This window comes from Antrostomus carolinensis, unplaced genomic scaffold (genome assembly GCF_000700745.2).
Source record: "Antrostomus carolinensis isolate BGI_N321 unplaced genomic scaffold, ASM70074v2 scaffold5321, whole genome shotgun sequence".
Lineage (NCBI taxonomy): Eukaryota > Metazoa > Chordata > Aves > Caprimulgiformes > Caprimulgidae > Antrostomus > Antrostomus carolinensis.
Window position 1 is genome coordinate 62,236 of NW_010291874.1, and position 22,319 is coordinate 84,554.

The following is a 22,319-nucleotide window of genomic DNA, read 5'->3' on the forward strand; positions in this document are numbered from 1 at the left end:
TCTCAGTTCCTAATTTTTCTTCTCTTTGATCCAGTGTCCCTTGAGTTCCACTTTTATGTATAATTACACTTGGTTCCTCTAGCCAAATCCCAGTAGTTCATTTCTAATCCTTCTTGTACGATCCATTGAAGGTTTATACCATGGGTCTTGAACTGGTTGAGTTTTTGAACCATTGAACTGCTAGTTGAGTTTTGGCAAACAGGCTACCTGCCAGGATAAGCTTTTTCCTAATGCAATAATGTAAATCCCGGGAGGCATTTATTGCTGAGGCACAGAGCATCTAAAGGGATACAATAATAACAGCAGAGTTAATGGTATGTAATCCCAGCATTGCCTGAGAAGGTCAGATCTGGAGTTAAACATGAATAGCAACATGGATGTGTGCACTGGTATAGACTACAGTGCATTTGTGCTGTCTGATGGCTCAGCCTGCAGTGTTACAGACCACAGAGTGATGGAAGCATAGGTAAACATGAAGGCAAAGAGCCAGAAAGAAGGTACTGTGGGGAGCTGGCAATAAAGTGCTGCTGATTCATGGTTTGTCTATGCTGTAGAGGCAATTTCAGTGAAAACCCAAATAACTGGGCTCTACGTAGTGGTACCTTCCTGAGCTTGAGGGCAGAGCTGAAATAGTGCAAATACACACGTTTTCATACAGAACTGCCAAGGAAAAACACTAGTGTTACTGCCCTTGTTCCTCTTGTTACAACAAATGATTAAAGGAGCAAAGAGGCCTCCAGCTGCATTAGTATTACACTGGTGGTATTTTGCCATAATTGTATTTTGTTTTGGGATTGGCCAAGATGAATATCCTTCTCCAAGTTACTTTTTGTTCATAAAAGATACATTTTGTTACTCAGCCTTGCAAGGAGGATGAATCTTAAGTCATGGAGGAAGGGAAGACAGCTGTAGGGGGAAGGCAGACAAACTTCTTAAATGTATTTCCTGAGTATGTTTGTTGAGTGAAGCAGCATCCCTAATAAATTGAAAAAGCCTTCTTCTCTTTGGCATTCTCCTGTAGTAGGAGCCAGCTGACATAGGTGCTGGGGAGGTTTCACAAGCCCTGAAACCAGAAGGTGAGTGCTGCAGTTTGACCTTCTTCCTGCTCTTTTATCTAGGTTGTGTACTCCTCCTTAACACCAGCAAAGCACCAGCAGTAGCAAACACTGTCATGACCAGCACTGCATTTCCAGCTCCCTTGAGGAACTCCCCCTGCGAGGCAAGTCCTATAGTTCTCTCTTCTTTTGCAATTTATGGAGCTTTTTCATGTGTCTGACTCTGGTTTTCAAATATAGGCACTAGGTCAATAGCACAGCAACCACTTTGTCTGGTGGTTTATCTATAAAATGTACTCATTTAATGCTCATGTGTGCAGGGGAAAGATATGGTTAGCTGCTTGAAATGGCACAGAATGTGTTCTGAAAAGCTTGGTATATCTTGTCCTCATTGTATGGCCTCACATGATGTATTACAATCTTAATGTTTAGATGTATATGCTGTAAGGGTACAGCAGCCAGCATTACATAAATGCAGAGAGGAAGAAGCTTCTTGCATGAACAAACATTGTATTTGCAAGATCCAAGAAAGAATAGACCTCATGACTACCCCTGAGCTGCTCAGAAAATATCGTGCATGCTTTCTTTAGCACAGCTGGGATTTGAACTGGCAGGTCTTCATCATGCTGCACCTCAAACCTGCCAGTCCTCATGTAGGCCTTGTTCATAGGTGTGCTGAAGTTAACAGCAGTAGAGATAAATTCATGTAGAATGGAAACAGGTTCTTATTCATCCAGAAAAGCTGCTGACAGTTGTAAGTCATCGATTTAAGCAAGTGTATCAAGGCTTTCCAACCTTGCACAAATCGTTGTCATTTCTGAGTCCGTTGTGCTTATCCCCTAAACTGCAGATTACAGAGAGATTACCTGTCTGCATCTTTTTACTCTAGTCTATAGACTCACAGGTTATATTATCACTGATAGGATTTATTAATGACTTAGGACTTTGAACCATGGCTAGTGAATTAGTGAGCATTGCACATCTTGAATGGTCACCCTGAAATGTCACATGAGGTCCTGGATCCTGGAGGATAGGGATTTGGGAAAATTGACCCCAACAAAGCACAATTTGGTATTAGTTGGTTGAGCACCGAACAGACAAAAGATTGAGATTCTTCCTGTTCCAGTGATCTTAAAATACAGATGGGATAAGAAGTGATGTGTTAGAAAGTTCTCTGGAATGAAAATACATAGAAGATGGTATTTCTTTGACTTAAAGTTTGGTTAGGTTGACTTCTGTTGGCTACATCGGTTCATATAGCAAAGCGCATCTGGTTTTGCTCTCTTGATATATTTATGTCCTCCTTCTTTAGGAAATACATTCTACCTTGTTTTTCCTCCCTTCTGTGACAAAGGCATATGCAGGTTCTGAATATTTTAAGACCTTGTTCTGCCATGGACCAGCAAGAGCAAGTGTTTTTCATAATCCACCTGACACAGGAATCAGAGTGAATGATTTCCCAATATGTGTATATTTTTTTTCTTGTGTATACAACAGTGCAAATAATTAAACTTGCTGTCGGGGGAGAAGGTGCTGTGTATTTCATCTGCTCACATGCCATCCCACCTCTATCACTCCCCTTGGCACTTAAAAGGCATCCAGACGCATCCAGCATTGCAGCTGTCGGTAATAAAGAGTGAAGGAGTTTGGCAAGGGTTTTGTCTCTTGCCTTTTCATATAGTGTAAAAGCTTCTCTTCTCAATGAGCCCCTGGTGGCTTCAAATTCTATTTTACTGGAACAATCTGTCTGTGAGCAGAATAATTTAATTCCACTTTTCAGCACAACACAAGAGGAGAAAGGAGGTATTCCCCCCCTACTCACTTATTCCTCCAGTAAGTGCCAACAAACTTCCTTATAGTGAAATTAGAGTCAGAAACGAGGTTGTGAAAATACCATAATGCTGTCTTGTATTCATTCACCCTTAATCACTTCCCTATTGAACTGGCTGAAAGATTAGTTTTCTTCTACCTGTCACTGCTGACAGCTCCACCTGATGTGTAACAATCAGGACAGATTCTCTGGCAACAGAAATCCCACTGACAAAACTCACTTGTGATTCGTGTGGCAAAGGGATCTCAGCAAGTGTGTGTGAATTAGATCCATTTATTTTTCCACAGTCAGAGCAAGCCATAAACCTGCCCTCCCTCTTGTATTTGATCCAGCTCACGTGCTCCTCTAGATATCTGGTTGCTCTAATGTGTGTTCATTTACATGGTGGCTACTTCTGACAGCTGATTCCAGTACCCCAGAGAGATTTGGCTCAGATTCACATCCTCCACCAATATATATTAATGATGGAGGCTGTCTCCTTAAGCCAGTCATTAAACATCCTTCCCCCTCCTTGTACACCACGTCTGCCCCAGTAGCAACATGCCTAGCTCAGCTGAACTCCAGGGGATGAGACTGAACGTGCTGCCCTGGTTACTCAGCTCGCTCACTGCTCCTGAGCTCTCCTGAGTGGAGCTTAGCCCTGCTCTGTGCACAGGACTTCATCAAAGGCCATATGCCGACAAGGAGGCCAGCAGGCATCCCCAGTTTGCTGATCTTGACTCACCTCTCTTTTCTCCCTGCTACATGGAAGCTCTGATGCACTACTAGACCTGCTGTTTACTGAAGCTACTATTTTTTCCCCTTGTCCCTTAGTTTGCTGTTATTTTATGCAGTGATATTAGACCATTACACCCACCATAGCAAATGCCGACACCCTGCGTTTTAGCCTGAGGTGTACATAAGAATTAATACTTCAGCCTCAGTGTGAGAAGCATTACTTGCTGCAGTACTGTCTACCAGGCTGGAGGATTCTGATTTTTGGCCAGAATGTCCATGGAACCAGGATTCAATGCTGATAAGGAAACAGTCAAGCAGTCCACAGTGGGTGCCAGCCACAAAGAGTTTGCTAATGCTTCAGGCTTGTTTTTTCTCCCTCAGCCTGGCTGCTGTTTAATCTTCCACTGTGATAGACTGGCAACAGAGATGACTAACAGTCTGAGAAAATGACTGCTAACACCCTGGAGACTTGTGGGATGGCCTGGTCCAAACACCTTCTCTGCTGAGGTTCCTGATAACTGTTTGCAGTAGTGCTGACGCTAGCAGTTGGAAACTCCAGAGCCTGGACGATCTTTGACACACATATTGCTGCTAAATGCAAGGCAAGCGTGACCCTCCATCTGTGAGGTTGGTCACCTGGAGCGTGCTGGGTTGCTTGCAGGCTCTGCTCCCCTAGCATTTCCCGTGCCCTGTGGGAGGCTCCTTATTAATTCAGAAAGGGAAAAATCAGCCTGAGCTACTCTGTACTGCCCCACATGCATCAAAAGATGAGAAGAGGGTAAAAACGCATGCAGGAGATAGAGTAATAAACACAGCCTGTACTTTCCCACACATGCTTGGGGTTGACCCTAAAGTGCTTTGCACTTTGTGTATAGCTTTCTCCTGAACTTTGCTCCTGTTTGTTTTGAGCAGCTTTGTATTTTCATTTTCTTTGTTCTGCAGCTCTTTTGGCATGTCATAACGGTTACTTTGTGATACTGCCCTTTGTTCTTGGTTCAGTTAGTTTTTCTCTTTCTTTTTGTTGTTTTATTAAATCTTGGCTAGAGTATCCTGGCTTCAAAGAATCTCTCTTGTTTGCAGTCCACACAGTCTTTGTTATCTTTCTCATGTCGCACATTTGGTAGAGTCCTTTACCTATTGACCCCATTAACTGTATGTTTAAAACCCAATTTATGTGGTAGAGGGAAACTGTGACACTTCTACTAAATCTTGGGGGAATGCAGGAAGTGGTATGCGTAGACAATGAAGAGATGCTCCGTTACCCTGAAGCAACCAGAAAGGGGAAACACAACAAAAAGCTCAGGAAATGCTTCAGGAACCAAACTGAGACACAATAATCAAGAATGAAAATCTTTTAACCCACATGTAAAAGTTCATTGGGAACAAAACATGTGTAATTGAGCATAGAAATGCACATAAAGTGCAGAGAATTTATCCAAACAGTGGCCTGTTTTAAAGTAAAAATTTATAGAGCTTGAGCAATAAAGCATAGCATCATTCATTCCTTCTCTTCACACTGTGGTTCCCCTCATCTGAGTGGGAATTGGTTGGCCTGCACAAGGCCAACAGGGCAAAGAGGATCATGGGATGTTTAGACATTTCCTCATTTCGAAGAAGAAATCCATATGCATGTTATTAGTAGCTGTACTGCTCTCTGGAAGTCTGGGAAAACACATTGCAATTGAAGTCCAAGGGAAGTGCTATCATCTCAGACACCACCCATGGCAAAACTAAATTGCTTTGCCACATCTGATAGCCCCTAGGTGTGCACAGTTTCCAGACTATAATGGCCACATACTACTCAGTACTTTACAAAGATGTCAGAGAGCTGGCACAGGAGTGTTGCAGATGTCCAGGCAGTGCTCACCTTCGTGTGGAAGCTGGAGACTGAGTTCTGGCCCCTCAAGTCTGGACACTGAGGCAACCCCATCTCCCTCAATCCCAGCATTGTTGCTGTACAAGTGCAGAGTCATGTACATTGACTTGCTTTTCATTCTATTTTTCAGACATCCTCTCTGCCATCTGCATCCTCAGGCTTTGAAGGATGCTGTAGTGCCTCTTAGATCATAAGAGTCATACCTGTGCCTTTGCAAAGTGTTTGGGTTTCTCTCATAAAAAGATGTAAGACCAGCTGCAGGACTACTGCATTCTTTGAGGGCTGGGTACAGGGTGTACCTGCCTGGGCAGCAGTAGTTTTATCTGTCCTGCAAGATTTGGTTTTGTAGTGGATTATAACTACTACTTCCGTTTGAAAGTCACTGCAGAAACATCAACAGTTTGGAGACTGATTTTTAGCAAGTCTGTGATTTGCTCAGCACAAGGGAACCTGTGATAGACCTTAGTGCCATATCTGAGAAGTAAAATCCATACAAGCAATTTTGATGTAGGCTATAATAGAGGAGAATAACAACCAACAGAGGTGGTGTTGCCTGGATGGTGATGAACTTGAAATTAGCCTTAAATGTTATTGCATGCATCTCCATAAAAGAAGGTGACTCTTTGCAAGAGGGACTACATTATGATTGGGAAACAGATTATTTCATTGTTCTGTTAGATCCTGGGTCAAGCATTTTAAAGGGTATAGTTGTTCTGAAAAACAATGAAAACAGATCCTGTGATAGTAAAAGAGCTTTGTGCTTTTGGCCATGTTTAAAATAATGAAAATCTTATTCTGATGCTGTTTTGACATTTCCATTAGGTATTTCTTGAAAGCCACCATTGTGTTATGTAAGTAAGTACTAAACTGAGCCAGACTTCTTTTAAGCCTGAAATTACTTTTTTTTAACGTAAACATACTCTCTCTAGAAAATAAATATAATAGGTTGATGTAAAACAGTATAGTTGAAGTTTGCCCTCTCATTCAGGTTTATAGATATAAAGATGTTTTCATTCTCTGTGGTTATTAATTCAGCTCTCTTTTCTATGCAGAAGTGTTGTATTTTTTTAAAGCATGTAAATCAATAATATAAATCATTCCTGGAGTGCATTCTGAGCCCCATGCTGACACCTGCAGAGCGTTTCTCTCCTTCACCTCTATTCCTTGAGCTTTAAATAACTTAGGTATATCGTAATAACATTGACTCAGAACATTTATGAGCATGAAAAATGCAACATAGATTTGCCTCTAGCAGAGCCTTTCATGTGCTTTATTTTTGTAGAATGTTAGCATCTGTTTTTTATTTTAAAATGTTGTTTTTAAAATCTATACAGCTTGTTCACAGTTATCTGTCTTTATCTTTTCTTGCTTCCTTTGCCACCTGGCTTCTGTGTCATTGGGTTGGAAGATCTACAATATCTGAAATTTTTTGAAGGCCTTGTTACTTCACAGTACTCTGACAGCAAAATGATGAACTTTTTCTCTTCCTTTCTCTTTTGTTGGCAACCTTATATTTATTTGTTTGTTTCCTGAAATGAAGGTGCTTTTATTAAGTTCTTGATTTTATAAAAGCAAACACAAGTGAGAAATAATGTGAGAATAAATAGCATGAGAGTCTGTTCATATAAAATACAAGCTTCTCTTGCGTGTCTAGGTATTTTAAATCTATATGATCAGATCAGTTAGTTACCATTTTATCATTTACATAACATTTTTGCTTGCACATCTGAGTCCTAAGCAAAAGCAGAAGTGGCAGCAGGCTGCAAGAGAGACTGATTGTGCACAGTTGTTAATCTGGTCAAAAAACGGGAAGAACACCTTTTGCTTGTCTTTCTTATTCATAAGAGTCCAGGTCTAAATTGGTGAGCAGTCCCAATAGGTGTCTTTGCTTGAACTGTTGTGTGCAACTGTTTCTCATTTTTAGTGAGAAAAACAATACTGCCTGTGGGATAAACTTCATGCCTCAAGCATAGTTCATATTCATATACAAAACTTAGACTTGGCAAAGGTGTCTGTAGCTATTGTCTAATTCCGTGTAAACCATATTCCAACTTGCAGCTTCAGTTTCTACTCAACGATGAAGTGTTTTCCAAGCTTCTCTTAACACCTGACTTACATTTACTGGGTCAGTGCATTCACATCTGAAAACAACTTCTGCTGTTTCCTGTCCAGTGAAGAAGAGTCAAGACAAGAGTCAGAAAAAAATATGCCTGTATTTCAAGAATCCACAGTTCCTGGTCAAGAAAATTCTGAGCAATTCCTTTGAGCATGTATTATAGGTGGAGGGCAAGGACTGGGGGCACGAGAACTAAGTAATGTGCTGTCTCACAAGGTGCAAACCTGTGGGGGGATGGGTAGCAAGATAGGCACCAGTGGGATCCAACTATTGCGCTTCCTTGGGAGCAGGATTCCTGTAGGCTCTTCTCTGTCTTCTTAAAAATACCTTATTCCAAGCCCTGTTTGAAGTATGTTCATCTTTTCCCCTTTCTTGGGTTACCTGTGCTAAAGACTGACAACCAGCTTTTCCTGCCAGGTAGGAGGGTAACGCTAATAGTCATGGGGATTGCCACTCAGAAAGGGAGAAAAAAGAAAAAGTAACTCTCTGGAGTGCTGCTGAGGAGCGTTTTATTTATGCTGCTGTGAGAGTGTGTGTCCACACAGTCAGACATCTAAGCACTAGCTTGTACTGAAACTTTTCTAGCCATTAAAGTAGACCCACAGGTGTTAGCAGGCCCAAACTTCACCCAGAAGGTTCTTGGTATTTTGTTTCTTTTGTGCATAAGGAAGTAAAATGCAAGTCTCAGTTCTCAGGTGGTCTTGATGCAGCTTGTGCTAGAAAATCTACCCTTCTTGTTTTTCTTCACCTCTCTGTTAAACTTGCCAAGCCCTGTTGGTAAGGATTAGGTTTTTTTTCTTTCTCAAATGAATTGAGTCTCCCGTTTGCCAGTTCAGAAATTCCACAAACTCAAAGGCTAAGGGGATTCTCACCAGGCATCTTTCCAGATGGTGTTTGCAGTGCAATGCATGTGGCCATCTGACCTGAGTTTTGCCTCAATATGCTCTGTGTTTACCATGGGCTTTCTCTCCAGTTAGTTTTCCCCAAATCAGTTTAGAACATTTCATTTACTGAGTCAGTGGGTTTGCACATGAACAGCTGATCACCAGCTATGGTGGCTTCTAAAGCTGGAAAGCAAGATGCTGTTGAGCCAATGCCTACCTGCAATGCTTAATTAATTTTGCAGTGATGTTTCTAGCTTCTGAATATTTTGCTGATGGTTTAACACAGAGGGAGATGTTTGATAGATAATGTTAGGAGTATGCCACCAACAGCCCAGATTCAAATTATTCCAAATGTGCCACTGCACTACTTACAGGACGCATCGTGTATGTAGTACCATCTGCCATCATTGATGCTGTATTTTGTAGCATGAATGCCAGCTCCATTCGGAAGTCTTTACTATGGCATCCAGCTCATCATCTGCTCTGGTTCACTTCAGCAGGTGTGAAAAGACCTGGACTGCCCTGCTGTGAAGCTTAGAAACCATGGAAATCACAGCCAAAAATGCCCGTTTGGACACAATGCCAGTCAATTCACTCAGAGCCAGTTCATTAGAGTCTGCACAGTGCACTTTGCCAATGAGCTGATCTCCCACATCTAATGCCAACTACATCTTTCCTTCAAACAGCTGACATGTGTGCAAAGGCATCCATTCCAATTCATCAACTGCTTCAGCTTTTGCTCTAGTGTTACGTGAATAGCTATCAAAGGCTCGCTCCTTTCTCACTTCTGATCATGTAGATGTTGCCTCTTACTGTCTGGCAGGTCTCCAGAGAGGCGGAGGTCTGAAAGCTCCTGCATAGTAGGATCTTCAGGGCTTTACTGCTCAAATTTTGCACTGTCAAAATGGCACAGTGAAGTTGCTCCAACTTATCTGTGTTAGAAACTTCACATAGTGCATTGCAATAGAGTTGAAATTAGGGTCCTAAAAATGTTTCACTTATGGACTCTCAGTAAGAGGAGTTGCTTTCCCTGCTATAGGTTGAGTGCTTTAATTGTCCACTGGCATTCCAAAGTAATTAAAAAAAAAAAAAAAAATGTTTAGTCCTGATCAGTTTTCTCAAAGGAAATTACTTAAGTGGGTCTGAAAGGTATTCTAATGATACTTAAGGGAGTGCAATCTTCACTGTAATTTCAGTAGTCTCACTTCATAGGCTTGAAAGTATAAAATGCCCAACAGGTTATTTAATCTTGATTGTCACCTGACACTGAGACCATGTATGCACTAAGAGTTAGGAGTAGTCATGCAGATATCAAGTGTGAAGGCATCAGCCTTCAAACCATAAACCTTTGTCAGCAGCCTCTTCTACCAGCGTTGGTTCTGGTGAATTTGTGGGTATGAACTCAGCCTTCCACCAGCTGCCCCCGTGGACATAATTTTGTGTCGTATCTGAAGCAGTTCTTTGCAGTCCTGCTCAGCTCTGCTTTTGCTCTCTGGTGTCTGCCAGGTGAAAATCCTCACAATTCATCTTATAGTTTCTGCTGTCTGATGTTATGGAAATGGACATGAAACTCCTTGAGTCCTTTCCCAGACCTGAGGTGAGAGTGAACTGGTAGTCAGACTTGAGCAGTGGCTTGTCCCCAGAAGTGCTGTGGTTTGGTAAGACCCAGTGATGATTCGCTGAACTACAGAAAACCTGTGCATCAGTCTCGAACATCTGTGGTCAAAATGAGGTCATGAGATGGATTCATAGACCCATACCTGCCTATCAGTTTGCTCACCTTGTCAGTGTTTGTGTCATACGCACTAGCAGTTCATCAGACCCAGGAGTGATTCCAGGCAAGTACAGTCACTTTGGATCTGGAGTGAGAGAAGAACCACATCTAGATTTTTTTTGGTTTCTGTTATAGTTTTACAATGTCATCAAAGTCACTGCTGTTTTTGTAAGTTTGGAGACAGGCAGGTGAACTGCACTGTTTACCTAAATTCAATACTAATAGTGAATGTAATGGGTACTCATAATTTTGTTTCACCTGCCCCAGAATTGTGGGCATTAGCGAGGAATAAGAGCAACACTCCTGTCCTTTTCACCCCTGAATCGAATTTGTCTGCCAGGACAGACTTACACCATGAGATAGGAACTGTAAGCAAAATCTAGCAGTTGTGTTTCATGCTGAGAAATGTATATGAATATTCTGTGCTATCAAAGCAAGAAAGTAAGTAATGTTATGGAGTATTCCTGTAAAAAATATAAATTTAATACCTAACCTCCTGACTTAGGCATTGCCTTTGAAGTGTTAAAAACCAGAGGGCTATTTTTTAATACGCATGGACGCTAGGTACTGTGCTGAATGCTTTCTTGAGTCCAAAAATCCATTATTAATGTAGCTTTAATAAACTCATTCCTTCAGCATTCTCACCTCTACTAGATATTGAGATGAGACCCAGCTCCTGCATGTAATAATATGTGTATTTTACTTATGTTCTTTATCGACAAAGAGCTAGCTCTTCTTCTTCCCAAGAAAATTAGACAACTATATTAATATAATACTGATTCTGAGACTAATTGGAGGTAGAAGGGATTGTTTTTCTTTTCATATGATGAGGGAGAGAAAGTAATAAAATGAGAAAACTACATGAAATAATTTTACTTATGAGGATAAATGCATAGAAATGGACTAAATTATATTAAATGTGACAAAAATGTTAGAAAACCTGTTCCCTAAGGTATTATAATTAATAAAAACCTAATTATTACTTAACTTTAATTGGAAAGTCTTTAGAAACTTGGAAAGGGGTAAGGAAAAACTGATTTTTGAAAAGGGTATCTGGGGGATGAGAATGTGATTACTAATGATGCCTGCTTATTTCAGGCAGCTATTCTCCCTGTGTTTGGTGCTGCTGGAATATAAAAGTTTATTGCTGAAAAAGTTGTTAGTCTTAATTTGACTCTCTTAGGTGCTGGCATCTTAGGGGAGTGTAACCTTTGTACTGCAAATAATAGAGGTATTAGCTTATCCCTTTAAAATTACAGGCACATACGTGAAAGCTAAAACAGAGAGGTTTTGGACTCAACTTCACCAAAAAGACAAGCCAGTAGTTCCAATGTTAAATAGTATATACTAAGTATTACAGACTTCCAAATCTGTGGAGTTTTCTAAAGGGTTTATATGAGCGTAAGGGAGGGAGAATCAACTTTTTGGTGATTAGAAAACAAAGAAATGAAAGAAGAGTTGGGAATTTTGTTAACTTTTGGATAATGTTTGTGATGCTTAATCTCATATGTTCTCTTTCTTCTAGCTACGAATGTCATGGCTCATCCATGGTGTCTTGCTGGGAAATGTATCCCTGGTGCTGGTCGAGAACAAGACAGGAAAGGAACAGAGCCAGACATTCTGGCATTCAGATAACAGCGAAGGTTTTGGAATATGGCAGTGGATGATCTTACCTCTCCCAGATATACTGGATAGGTATGAGTCTCCTCATCTTTCCCCTTCATGGTGATCAGTCATTTCATCACCAGCTACTTGGCAATGAAAATGGCCAGCATCACTCCTGGAAGTGGTTCCCTCAGGGAGAGGAAGCACTTCATCTCTGGGAGGTATCTTCTGTTACAGGCAGGGAATGAGAAAAACTGAGTAGTTAAAGCAAAGCACCCAGTTTTAGGACTCCTGTGTGGTGGTCTTGGTTCACAGACTGGGTCACCAGGTAGTCTACAGCAAGGTGCTTAAAATTCTATGTCTCCATGTCATTGTTGGAAATCATCATTCTCCTCACATTCATGGAGCATGTTCGATCCTTTTCGTGGTTTGCTAGAGTTGGATATGAGCTTCATAGTTTATTTTTTTTCTGGATGTCAAAGTCCCCAGTGTTCAATGTGTCTAGATCTGAGGGTGAAAGAGATGGGAGAAGAACCTGCTGAAAACCAGACAAGGATGCATCTGAACACCTTGATATTAGCTGTAGCAGGAGGCTCATCATAATAAAGGGCTGTCTCAGTTATGACTGTATTCTGGCTTTAAGCATAAAAGGTTTATCTGGTAGCATATGCTTAATCTGGTAGCATATGCTTATTTACAGAGTGTTGTTTTAGCTGTTTCTTACAAGTCAGCTTTAAGGGAATACTCTGTTGTTCATTGTTTACTTTTTGTGTGCTCTGGCTTATGCTGTTTATAGAGAAGACACAGACATACTTCACCTCCTGCTGCCCTGGCCCTTAGGCTGTAAGATGCATCTACAATCTGTGTCACAAGCGCTGGTGTCCTTTGTCGTTTTTGAAATCTGTGCTATAGAAATAATGGATTTCATTAAGGGATAGTTTGCCTCATAAGAAGTTTGAACAAACATTGTACGAGTATGTCTTTTACCTTGCTGGCTCTTGGGAATGCACACAGGCTGCAAATTCAAGGACACTGCCAACACTTTGGTCCTGAATGTATATTAATATGCGTGCATCAAAGATTTTAAAAATATATCAGCATTAGGTTTATTGTGCAGTCGCTGCTGAAGTACCTGGTTGCTTCATTCCCTTCAGCTGTTTCCTTTGAAGAATCGTGTATTTTGCCATTATTATTTATATGATTTATTTTCTAATGTTGCCAGGGGAATGTTTTGTGCCTGAAGTATTCTGTAGTCTTCTACTATTGCTTTCCTTTAAATTCTCTCTGATTGCACAGTCAAGCAGAGAATACTTTGATCTTAGGAGCCAGGATAGCAGTGGGTCATGTGGAGTCACAGATCCAACTGATACATGGTGCTGACTATTATGTATAAGGTGCTGACACCCTCACCTCCCCATTACTTACAAAGACAGCTGGGCTCACTGGGAGACTGGAGTTGGATGGAAGTTAAGACATAGGCAAGGAAAACTTTGAAGTTTTGGTGTCTCTTGAAAAGTTTTGTCCTTATATATTCACAGAAAGTGCACTATTTTAATTATTTTTTTTCCAAGATTGATTTAGTTGAAACCACTCCTTCCTGTGAAGGAAGAAATCTCCCATGAGACTTGGAAATACTGCAGGCATCTTTCTCACCATCTTGAAACCTGTTTCTTAGGAAATCTGGACTGATGTACAAATTAGGAAAGAACTCTATGGAAGTGTACACCAAAATGGTACTGGGGAGACTGCAGTATATATTCTTTGGAGATAAATGACAGTTTTATTGAATTGTGAGAAGTACTTAATTGCTGTGAACACAGTGCTGGTGCTGCTGAAAGCTTGCTGTGCCTATCTTTTTCTAATTGGTTCCTGTGTCAGTAGCAGAGAGGATCTGAGTTAGAAGAAGCATGATATTGCAGATATTCCTACAGAAGGAGCTGAAACTTTAAATCACCTCACAGAAGTAAAGCTCTTGAATAAAGCTCACCAGTGTACCAGTTCCACACAAAATTAAAGCACATTCCATTGTGACTGGGAAGCTGAATGGAAAGTGTTATTAATAACAAGATAATATGCTCTAAAACTGCTCAAAACCATGCTTGTTCAAAAGCTGCTTGGCCATAATTTCCCTGTTTGGCTTATAGCAGTTCAAAGAATCATTAGGAAGACTTCCAAGAAATTAGATCAGCTCTATCTTTAGAAACAGACATTTTTTTTTAATGTTGGTATCTCTCAGGCTATTGGAAGAAATTGTATTTTGGAAAAAAACCACAGCTAGAACATTTCAGGTGATTTGGCAGGAATAGAAAGTAGGGAGGAGTATGACAAAGAAGCTAAATTGGAGCTGAGGGATGTTAGATTTCTAGCACTGTGTTAGCCTGGGCAGCCCTGTACACAGGCTTTATTTCCGAGAGTAACGTCTTCTTTCCTCCTGTTTGATCCTTAGGAAAGCATTCATTTGAAATTTCAACCTGTGTGAGGTCTTACCTTTTCTGTGTGGACTTTAAAGAGGCTGAAGTCCTGGCTTTTTACATCTTCCCAAAGTTAGCTATCCTTCCTTGTTCTGAAAGGTGTTGGCAAAACAGTGTTGAGAGTCGGCCCGTGTGGTGTGGAGGTTAATAGAGCATGGGGGAAGAACAGCAAAGGGCCTGGTGAAGGATGTGCCATCACAACAGCTACAATTAAAGGAGTCAAACAAGGGCAAGAGCTCTTTAAACTGTTGGATGAAAAGATGGTGCTTACCAGAGGCAAAAGGCAAAGGCTCTAGAGGTGCTTTACTTCAACTTGCCACTGAAATACACTCAACACGAACTAACAGTCCTTACCATACTTCATTTGGCTCCCATGGAGCCACCTACCCCTCCCTGAAGGACACGTTACCTGCAAATCAGATAATCTGCACAGATTAGTAAAAGCTAGAGAACAGGTCATTTTCAGGTACTGGCATTAATGCAGTGTTAAAGGATTTGGGTTGAGAGTAGTGTAGAGAACTGTGTTACTGTAAAATAGTTTTATTTCATGGAAAATTACTATTTGTTTTCCAATGGTAAGTGGTGACTCTGAGAATTGTTCTTTTTTAACTTCATAAAAATGCAAGTAGGAAACAATCTTGAAAGCTCTGTAGTAGTTGGTAGTTTGAGGTTACTTTTTTATACATTTGTTTTTAGTTATTAAGTAAATGTGAGTTTAAATTTTAATAATGATATAGTCATGGGAATGTGACAGGGAGAGCAAACAGAAGGCTGATGTAATTGAAGATGAGTGATTTGTGTAACTAATAATTAGACATTCTGTAAGTTTAACAATGTGGTTAAGATCTATCACATAGATAAAATACAAGTATGTGTAACAAAGTGATTCTCTGGAGCTTGCTGTGGGCTGATACTTATTATCACCAACCTGCCTAGCAGCTGTTTTGCTAGGCAGTATAAAAGGTGGAAAAGGATTAGCTCTAATTCTAATAGACTGAAGCCTGACTGGAAAAATAATGCTTTAAGAAACAAATTCTAATTCTCTTGATTTCTGCTCCCTTGGTGAAGCTGAGGCCAGCCGTGTGGGGTGACATGTAGACTCCACATGAGCCAGCCCAGACCAGACCAGCTCTCATCTTTTAAGACCTATATTCTCTACTAAACCTCTTGGGTTTTTTAAAAATTTCACTGTACCTTCAGTGAGAAGAACATTTTTGCAAATGGCAAGTGTTAATAGCAGTCTGTCCAACCTCAGTACATTCTTCTGATAGAAGGAAATTGTATAGAAATATAAAAGGAAAGCAAATGTACTACTGGTTAGAAAGGTTTCCTTGGCTTCCTTCCTTCCTTCTTAAGTTTATTTTTTTGGCATTACAAAATCTAAATGTGTTAAGTCATTGTGACCATATGGTAGAAGGAGGAGTGAGAGGAGGAGTTTACTTGAGGTCCCTAGATACTAATTTTTTAGTCATAAGTAGTAGCACCATTTGCCTTGTCAACAAAAGCAAGAGTAGGCTCTGTGTCCTTTTAACAGGACAGCACATTCAGAAAGTAAAAACCATTTTCTTTTAGTCCCATTGTTCTCAGAGAGCTTCAAAATTATTTTCCTGCTGATGACCTTATCCTGAACATGTACTGAGAAATATTATACTATGTTGGAAGAGAAAAATGTGACTTACCTGAAAGGCTAGGTATGGAGGTGACCTTCTTGAGGAAGAAAGCAAAAAAGTCTACAAACTTAAGTTACCCCAGAAAGTGATATTCTGTTGCAACAACTCAAAATTCATGTCCAGGTGATTATACTCCTTTTCTTTAAACCAGCTTCTTTACCTCTTCCAGTCTTGCTGTTTTGCTGGATTTTTGTGAACTACACTGGTGCTCATCAGTTTTTCTTCTACATATCAAACTGTGGTTCCCTTTCAGTCCTCCAGAGTGAGACCCTTTGTTCTGCCTGGCTCCTTCAGTAGCTCTGATCTCAATGGCAGCCAAAGCAGCTGGGGAACCTTTCACTCATTCCTGCAGTAAAAAGAGCAGTAAAAAGGACCTGTCTCATAGTTGTACCACTCTGCTGTATTTCTACCAGCTGTGACTGAGCACCCTTCTTGTCTAATTTCTTCTTGCATTTCTCTGTCTCTATCTCACACTGCTTTCAGATTTTCTTTCTAATAAGGTTCTGGGCATCAGGTTTCCCATCAAGGAAGAAAAAAAAAAAGAAAAGAAATTTCTTGGCAACTTTTTGTACCCAGAGACTTGTTTGTCTCCTGTCATTCTTGAACTTTCTTCTCATTCTGCGGCGAAGAAACAGGGACCCTCCATACAAGCTAGACATAAGTCTCCCTACACATTACCACATATAATTCACTGGTCACATTTACACTCAGATCTCTTTATTCTTTCTTCTTATATCCATCCAACAAGTCCAGCCTGTGGTGCTGCGATGTGGTCCCACATTACTTTGTTAAAAACAGAGTGAGGCTTTGATGCCCATATTACTGCTCTTCTGCTTTGTACCATTATCTGTGTCTGCCACTGTCCTCCTTTTGAAATAGAGTTATTCTGCTGATGGCTGTTCTGTTCATCTGAAAAAGAGGGTTTTGGTGACAGTGTGTGCAGAGCACCTGTGACAGATTTTATATGTGTATATATTCAGCATGTTTGCCTTTAATAACACCTTTGAATTTCAGCCTTTATTACTGGCTATTAAGTAACTTCCTGCATGGCAATTCTGTCACTATAACTGAGTTTGGTTAACATGCTTATATTTCTCCAAATAATCTCTTTCCACCTAAGTATGTCTTTTATCCCAAATAGTAAGTATTCCTTTGTGAAGTGAGCTAACAATGCATCATTTGTAACAGAGAAGTTAATGGGAACCTGAATGTAATAAGGGTTAGTGACCTGAAACTTCTCCATTCCATAAGTACCTCGGACTCAAGCAGGTTCATCTGTAATTATTTTAGCTAGGTAGAAAGAGAAATCAGTTCCATCAGAGACAAAACATTACAAGTTATGAAATGGGATCTGTATGTACAGGCATGCTGTGATTGTGTCACTGCATGGGGGATTGAGTACAGAGGAGATTAACATTCCATCTTGGTTAATAATCCCTATCCTTATGATAAAAAGAAAAAAAAAATAATGATTATGAGCCTTTCTAAAATAATGATATGAAGACAGCTGCCTGAATCTGGCTAATGGAATCCTGAACTGTCTGTATGAGCCAGGGACAATATTTAGGTGGAATTCAGAGTTGTTACTGGAGGAAAGGAGCTGCAGAATTGGCACAAAATCAGCTTTTTGAGGTCTTCAATTCAAGGATAATGTTTTTTATTTCCTTCTGAACAGAAGAAGATATAATACACCCAAAAGCTACGTTTCTGTGCAATGAAGACCGAAGGATAGGTGACGTAAGCAAAACATGCTTATGGAGGCTATGCCAACATAGCTATGATGTGTTTTCATATTTTTAGCTCCATATTTCCCTCTGTAAATAAGCCTCAGATATTTTTAGGGGAACTGATCTTCTGTTAAGATCAAGAAAAAACTAATTACACAAAAAGAACCAACTGAACAGAAAATCCAGGTCGATGTGGTGAAGCTCAAGTACTGACCACACTGAAGTAAAACCCAAGATTCAAAGATCCTGAGAAATGAGGAAGATTACAGCCCAGAAGCTTGGATGTTATCTTGTTTCTGTCAGATTTAACTGAGTTGGAATATACTTGGTCCTACCTTTCAAGGAACTGTTCACCTGGATTCAGATTTCACACGCTGGGCAAAAGAAACAAACCAAAAAAAGCTTATTTGTTATGCCTTTGGTGCCATTTCTTATCTGTGACTCTGAAATATTTGATCAGTAGTCACCCTTGAGTGCTTTTTGAATTTATGTAAAACTTGTATCCTTCACACAGCTGAGCTGATGTTCCCCAAAGGGGAAATTTGAATTATGTTTTTTTCCCCACCTGGTACAGCATTACCCATCTGCCTCAAACAGAATTCTTTTTTTTTTTTAAAAAAAAGAAGCCTTTGTATGAGCTGCATTCACAGCTCAGCTGACACTCAACTCTGCAGGATGTAACTTGTACTTTCCAGTTGTCATACAGCTAAGGAACTTTTTTTTTTCTAGCTGTGCTCCTGAGGTCCAGTAGGACAAAAGAAGAGACAGGTATGAATGAATTTCCACCAGTCCTCAAGTAACCATTTTTCTAATATCCAAGCTATTAAAGCCTTTTGTAGCAGCCATATTTTCATTCCATTGAAGAAATCTAGCTTACAAACACAGAGTTAGCTGATGAGGACTTGGATTCCATGTGAGGGAGTTGTTGGGGTGTATTAAGCAACAAAGTCACAACAAACACTAATTTTGCTGCTCCAGTGTGTAATTGCCTTCACAGCCATCCACCACAGCATCTGTGTTGTATAGGTGCCAGTTGAAGTACTGGATGTGCAGTCAGCGTGCTCCACTTTGATCTGTGCAAAAATATCAGTGAGACTTTGTCACCTCCAGCATCATACTGAGTCACTGCAATAACACATGCTTCTGGTGTTTCAGTATCAGCTTTCACCAAAGTCAAAGAGAATTGTTTAATTGATTTCAGGGATCAAACAGAAAAAAAGAAAAGGAGGGGGCAAGGGAACGCGACTGTCTGTGGGGTTTTTTCCATCTCACTGATGTGTGACATTTCCATCTTCAGTTTTGAGTAAATTTCCCTTAATTAGCCCATTAAGCTAAAACCACCAAAGCTAATGATTGAAATGTTGGTTAACTGATGATCTTGTTTCAATGGAATTTCAAAGACATCATATTTCTAAATTAATAGTGGCATTAAATTAGAGAAGAGAAAAAGATGAACTATTTGTTGCAGAAATGCTAGTCTCAAGAGAGGATTTGTACTGAAACTGCATTCATGTTAGAAGAAAAGTCAGATTAATAGACAATCAGAGCAGCACTGATGATGGTCCTAACAGTGTTTGACGTTCACTTGATTTTTCTATTTTGGAGACATTTCTGTCAATTTTTTTCATCCCTGGTGAATTTACAGGAAACTTCAGAAGTGTTCTGGTCCTAGTGCTACTGCAGGTGAAATAAGTTAGGCTGTCCCTTAACTTGAATGAACTGTAAATAAAAGTAAAACACAACCTATTGCATTCTCATAAGGGCACATTAGATGGCACTCCCTTCAGTGACAGAAGTACTGGTTTGCATCACGGGGACTGAACATTTGATAACTCTCATAAGAGCAACACTTCATTGTCTGAAGAGGCATGAAGCTTAGGTTCTGCCAAGGAAATTGCCTGCAGTTATTTTCAAAAGTATTTAGTTGCCAGGTACAAAGAAGGTGCGTAGTTGTCTTTGCAGAAGTATCTGTCTCTCTTATGCAACCTGAGCTAAAGTCTCAGGGAAAAGAAGACATGGAGGACCATGTCCAAGAACTGCTTATTTGTCTTTGTAATTCATTTCCCAGCCTCTGTTTTGCACTTTACAAACATAAGTACAAATCAAAACATCCACATCTCCAAGTGGCATTTAGTGTGCACCCCCAGGAAACAGGCCAAAGATCGAATGTGTCAGAGACTCAGCTCCCATGGTCCCTTCAGTGTAACACCAAGGTTCATTGTGTGCAAGGCACTGATTTTCAGACACAGCCAACTGAAAGATATGTAGCTGAATCCATTTCCACCTTACCTCTTCCTGGAGGTTTGAGCAGCACACAACACGGAGGGGGAAGCTTCTGCTGAGCTACAGCCTGTAGTTCACAGCCCAAGGTAGGTCCTGGTTCTCCATAACATACCAGACTGTGACCTGTGGTGGTTCAGGACCTGTTTCACATGTGGTTCAGTTATTTCTGCTGCTTGCACAGTAACTTACAGGCCCAGTAAGATCACTGTAGAACAGAGCTCACTTTATCTGTCCGACAGCTTTTGTTTAAGACTCACATGGCATGTCTGGAACTGAACAGTTTATGTTTATACTAGAGCTCATAATTTCATTTGAAGTGTTGTGGGATGTTACAGCTCTGGAGAAAACAGGGGGAGGAGGCAGAAGGAGGACAGACGATATACTTGGAAGCCAGTTTAACATCCAGGGATTCTATGTTCATTACAGTTCTCCTAGACATACCCACAGTGGGTATCAGGTACACTAACTAAGAAATCTGAGGCTTGTAGCAATGTCAGACTGCAGCTGCATTTTGTATGGATTGGGAAGGCAAAAAATACACTTTTGTGATCTTCAGATTTGTTTGGCTGGAGCTGCTGCCTTTTGAGCTGATAAAGACAGATCATTTAGCAAGGAAAATTATGTCTTGCTATTTGGAGTTTCCTTTGTTGCTAGGGATGCTATTCCTTCACCATATCCACTGTTCTTTCTGTCAATCACCTGCTCTTTCATAGCAGCTGCTCATGTCTTTAGAACATAAAAAGTCCATTTTAGAAAAGTCTCTCCATATGTCCAATGCATATCTCCAAGGAGCAAGAAATTTCAGTATTGAAGCATCATTGTTTTACTTTACCAGAAATAAAGAAGGAGGAACATAGTTACTATATCAACTCTTTTCTGTTGAGAACAGACTGTTCTGTTCTAAACCCTTTGTACCTTTCAGAGACTGCCTGGATATTTTTCTGCTTGGAGCTTTTGCTTTGGTTGAGTCAGCTTTTCTGACTGTGTCCCTATCTGTAGCTTAACAAGAACACCAGTTGCAGAAGATGATGACACTCCAATCTACATATACTCAAAAGGCACATATATCCCTGGGATACGTTTTTCACTGTGCAGTTGTGGATGCCCCCTCCCTGGAAGTGTTCAAGGCCAGGCTGGATGAGGCTTTGAGCAACCTGGTCTAGTGGAAGGAGTCCCTGGTGATGGTAGGGGGGTTGGAACTGGGTGATCTTTAAGGTCCCTTCCAACCCAAACCATGCTATGATTCTATGATCAGTGGTGGTGAAAGCTGCACTGTATTTGAGAACAATATGGAAGTTGGTTACGTTTGTTGACAGAGTCAGGTGGCTGAAACAGTCAAAAGCCTCATTCAAAACACAGGAACATGCTGTCCCAAAATAAATGTACATACGAACAGAGAAGCTTAATTTGAATTTTGTTTTGTGAGGTTGGTTTGTTGGTAAAAGAGAGGTAGATTTTAAAAACAGTAGGAGACAAGAAGACTAATGTAAGAATAGTGATAGCAGACAAAAAAATGAAAGAAGATATTTTAGACCCAGTACTATGCGTAAAGGACTAGAGTCTTTGAGAAAAAAAAAAAAATCTGCTGGTGTTTAGATTCTTGCTGCAGTGGAGGGACAGGGTTTCTACAGACTTTCTAAATAAACAGGGTCGCTCCTCAAAAATACCTTCTTCTGTCATCAGTTTCTCATCTAAACTGGAACACCTGCAAGAACTCACGTTCTGGCTAAACGCTTATATCTAAAAGATAGGGCAGGGAGCAGGAACCATCAGCCATAGATCTACATTAAAGAGACCCATGAATGGCTTAACTTCTGCTGGTGTAAAACATCAAGATATAACACAAAATGAGGTTTAAATAATATTTTGTATTTTCATGCAGCTTGTTCTACAGCATATGATAATTTCATGTTTTTATAGTCTTGATGCAACCTCTCAGTGTTGTATCTCGCTTCTGGGCCATGGTTGGCTGCTTTTAGAAATTGTTCTCCTTCCTAAGCAGAGTATTATGATTTTATGTGACAGATATACATTCAGGGAACATGAACATCCTAAGCTAAGAGAAAATCTAAATCCATGAGTGCACTAAATTAATGCATGTCAATATACTATCAGATTTGAAGTATTTGATTGTGGGTTATGTTTGCTCTTCTTGTTGTTCTGTAATATCACCGAGGGTGCATTTACAGGAATCTTTCTTGTAACGTAGGAGTGGCAGAACTCCCTGGCAAAAGCCAGCTGAGAATGTGGAAGTGATTTAAGGCAAATCTGCACAGCTTCTATAAGGAGATAACAAGTTCTGTTCTTCCT

The 22,319-nt window shown here is 40.3% G+C and overlaps 1 protein-coding gene across 1 annotated transcript in view; it reads left to right on the forward strand.

Moving 5' to 3' along the window:
* ALK (ALK receptor tyrosine kinase) overlaps positions 1 to 22,319 on the forward strand; it is a 108,444-nt gene that overhangs the window by 37,333 nt on the left and 48,792 nt on the right. The window contains exons 4-5 of the mRNA XM_010176753.1: positions 1,119 to 1,219; positions 11,779 to 11,948. Coding sequence (XP_010175055.1) covers positions 1,119 to 1,219; positions 11,779 to 11,948 — 271 coding nt within the window. The remainder of the gene's footprint in view (positions 1 to 1,118; positions 1,220 to 11,778; positions 11,949 to 22,319) is intronic.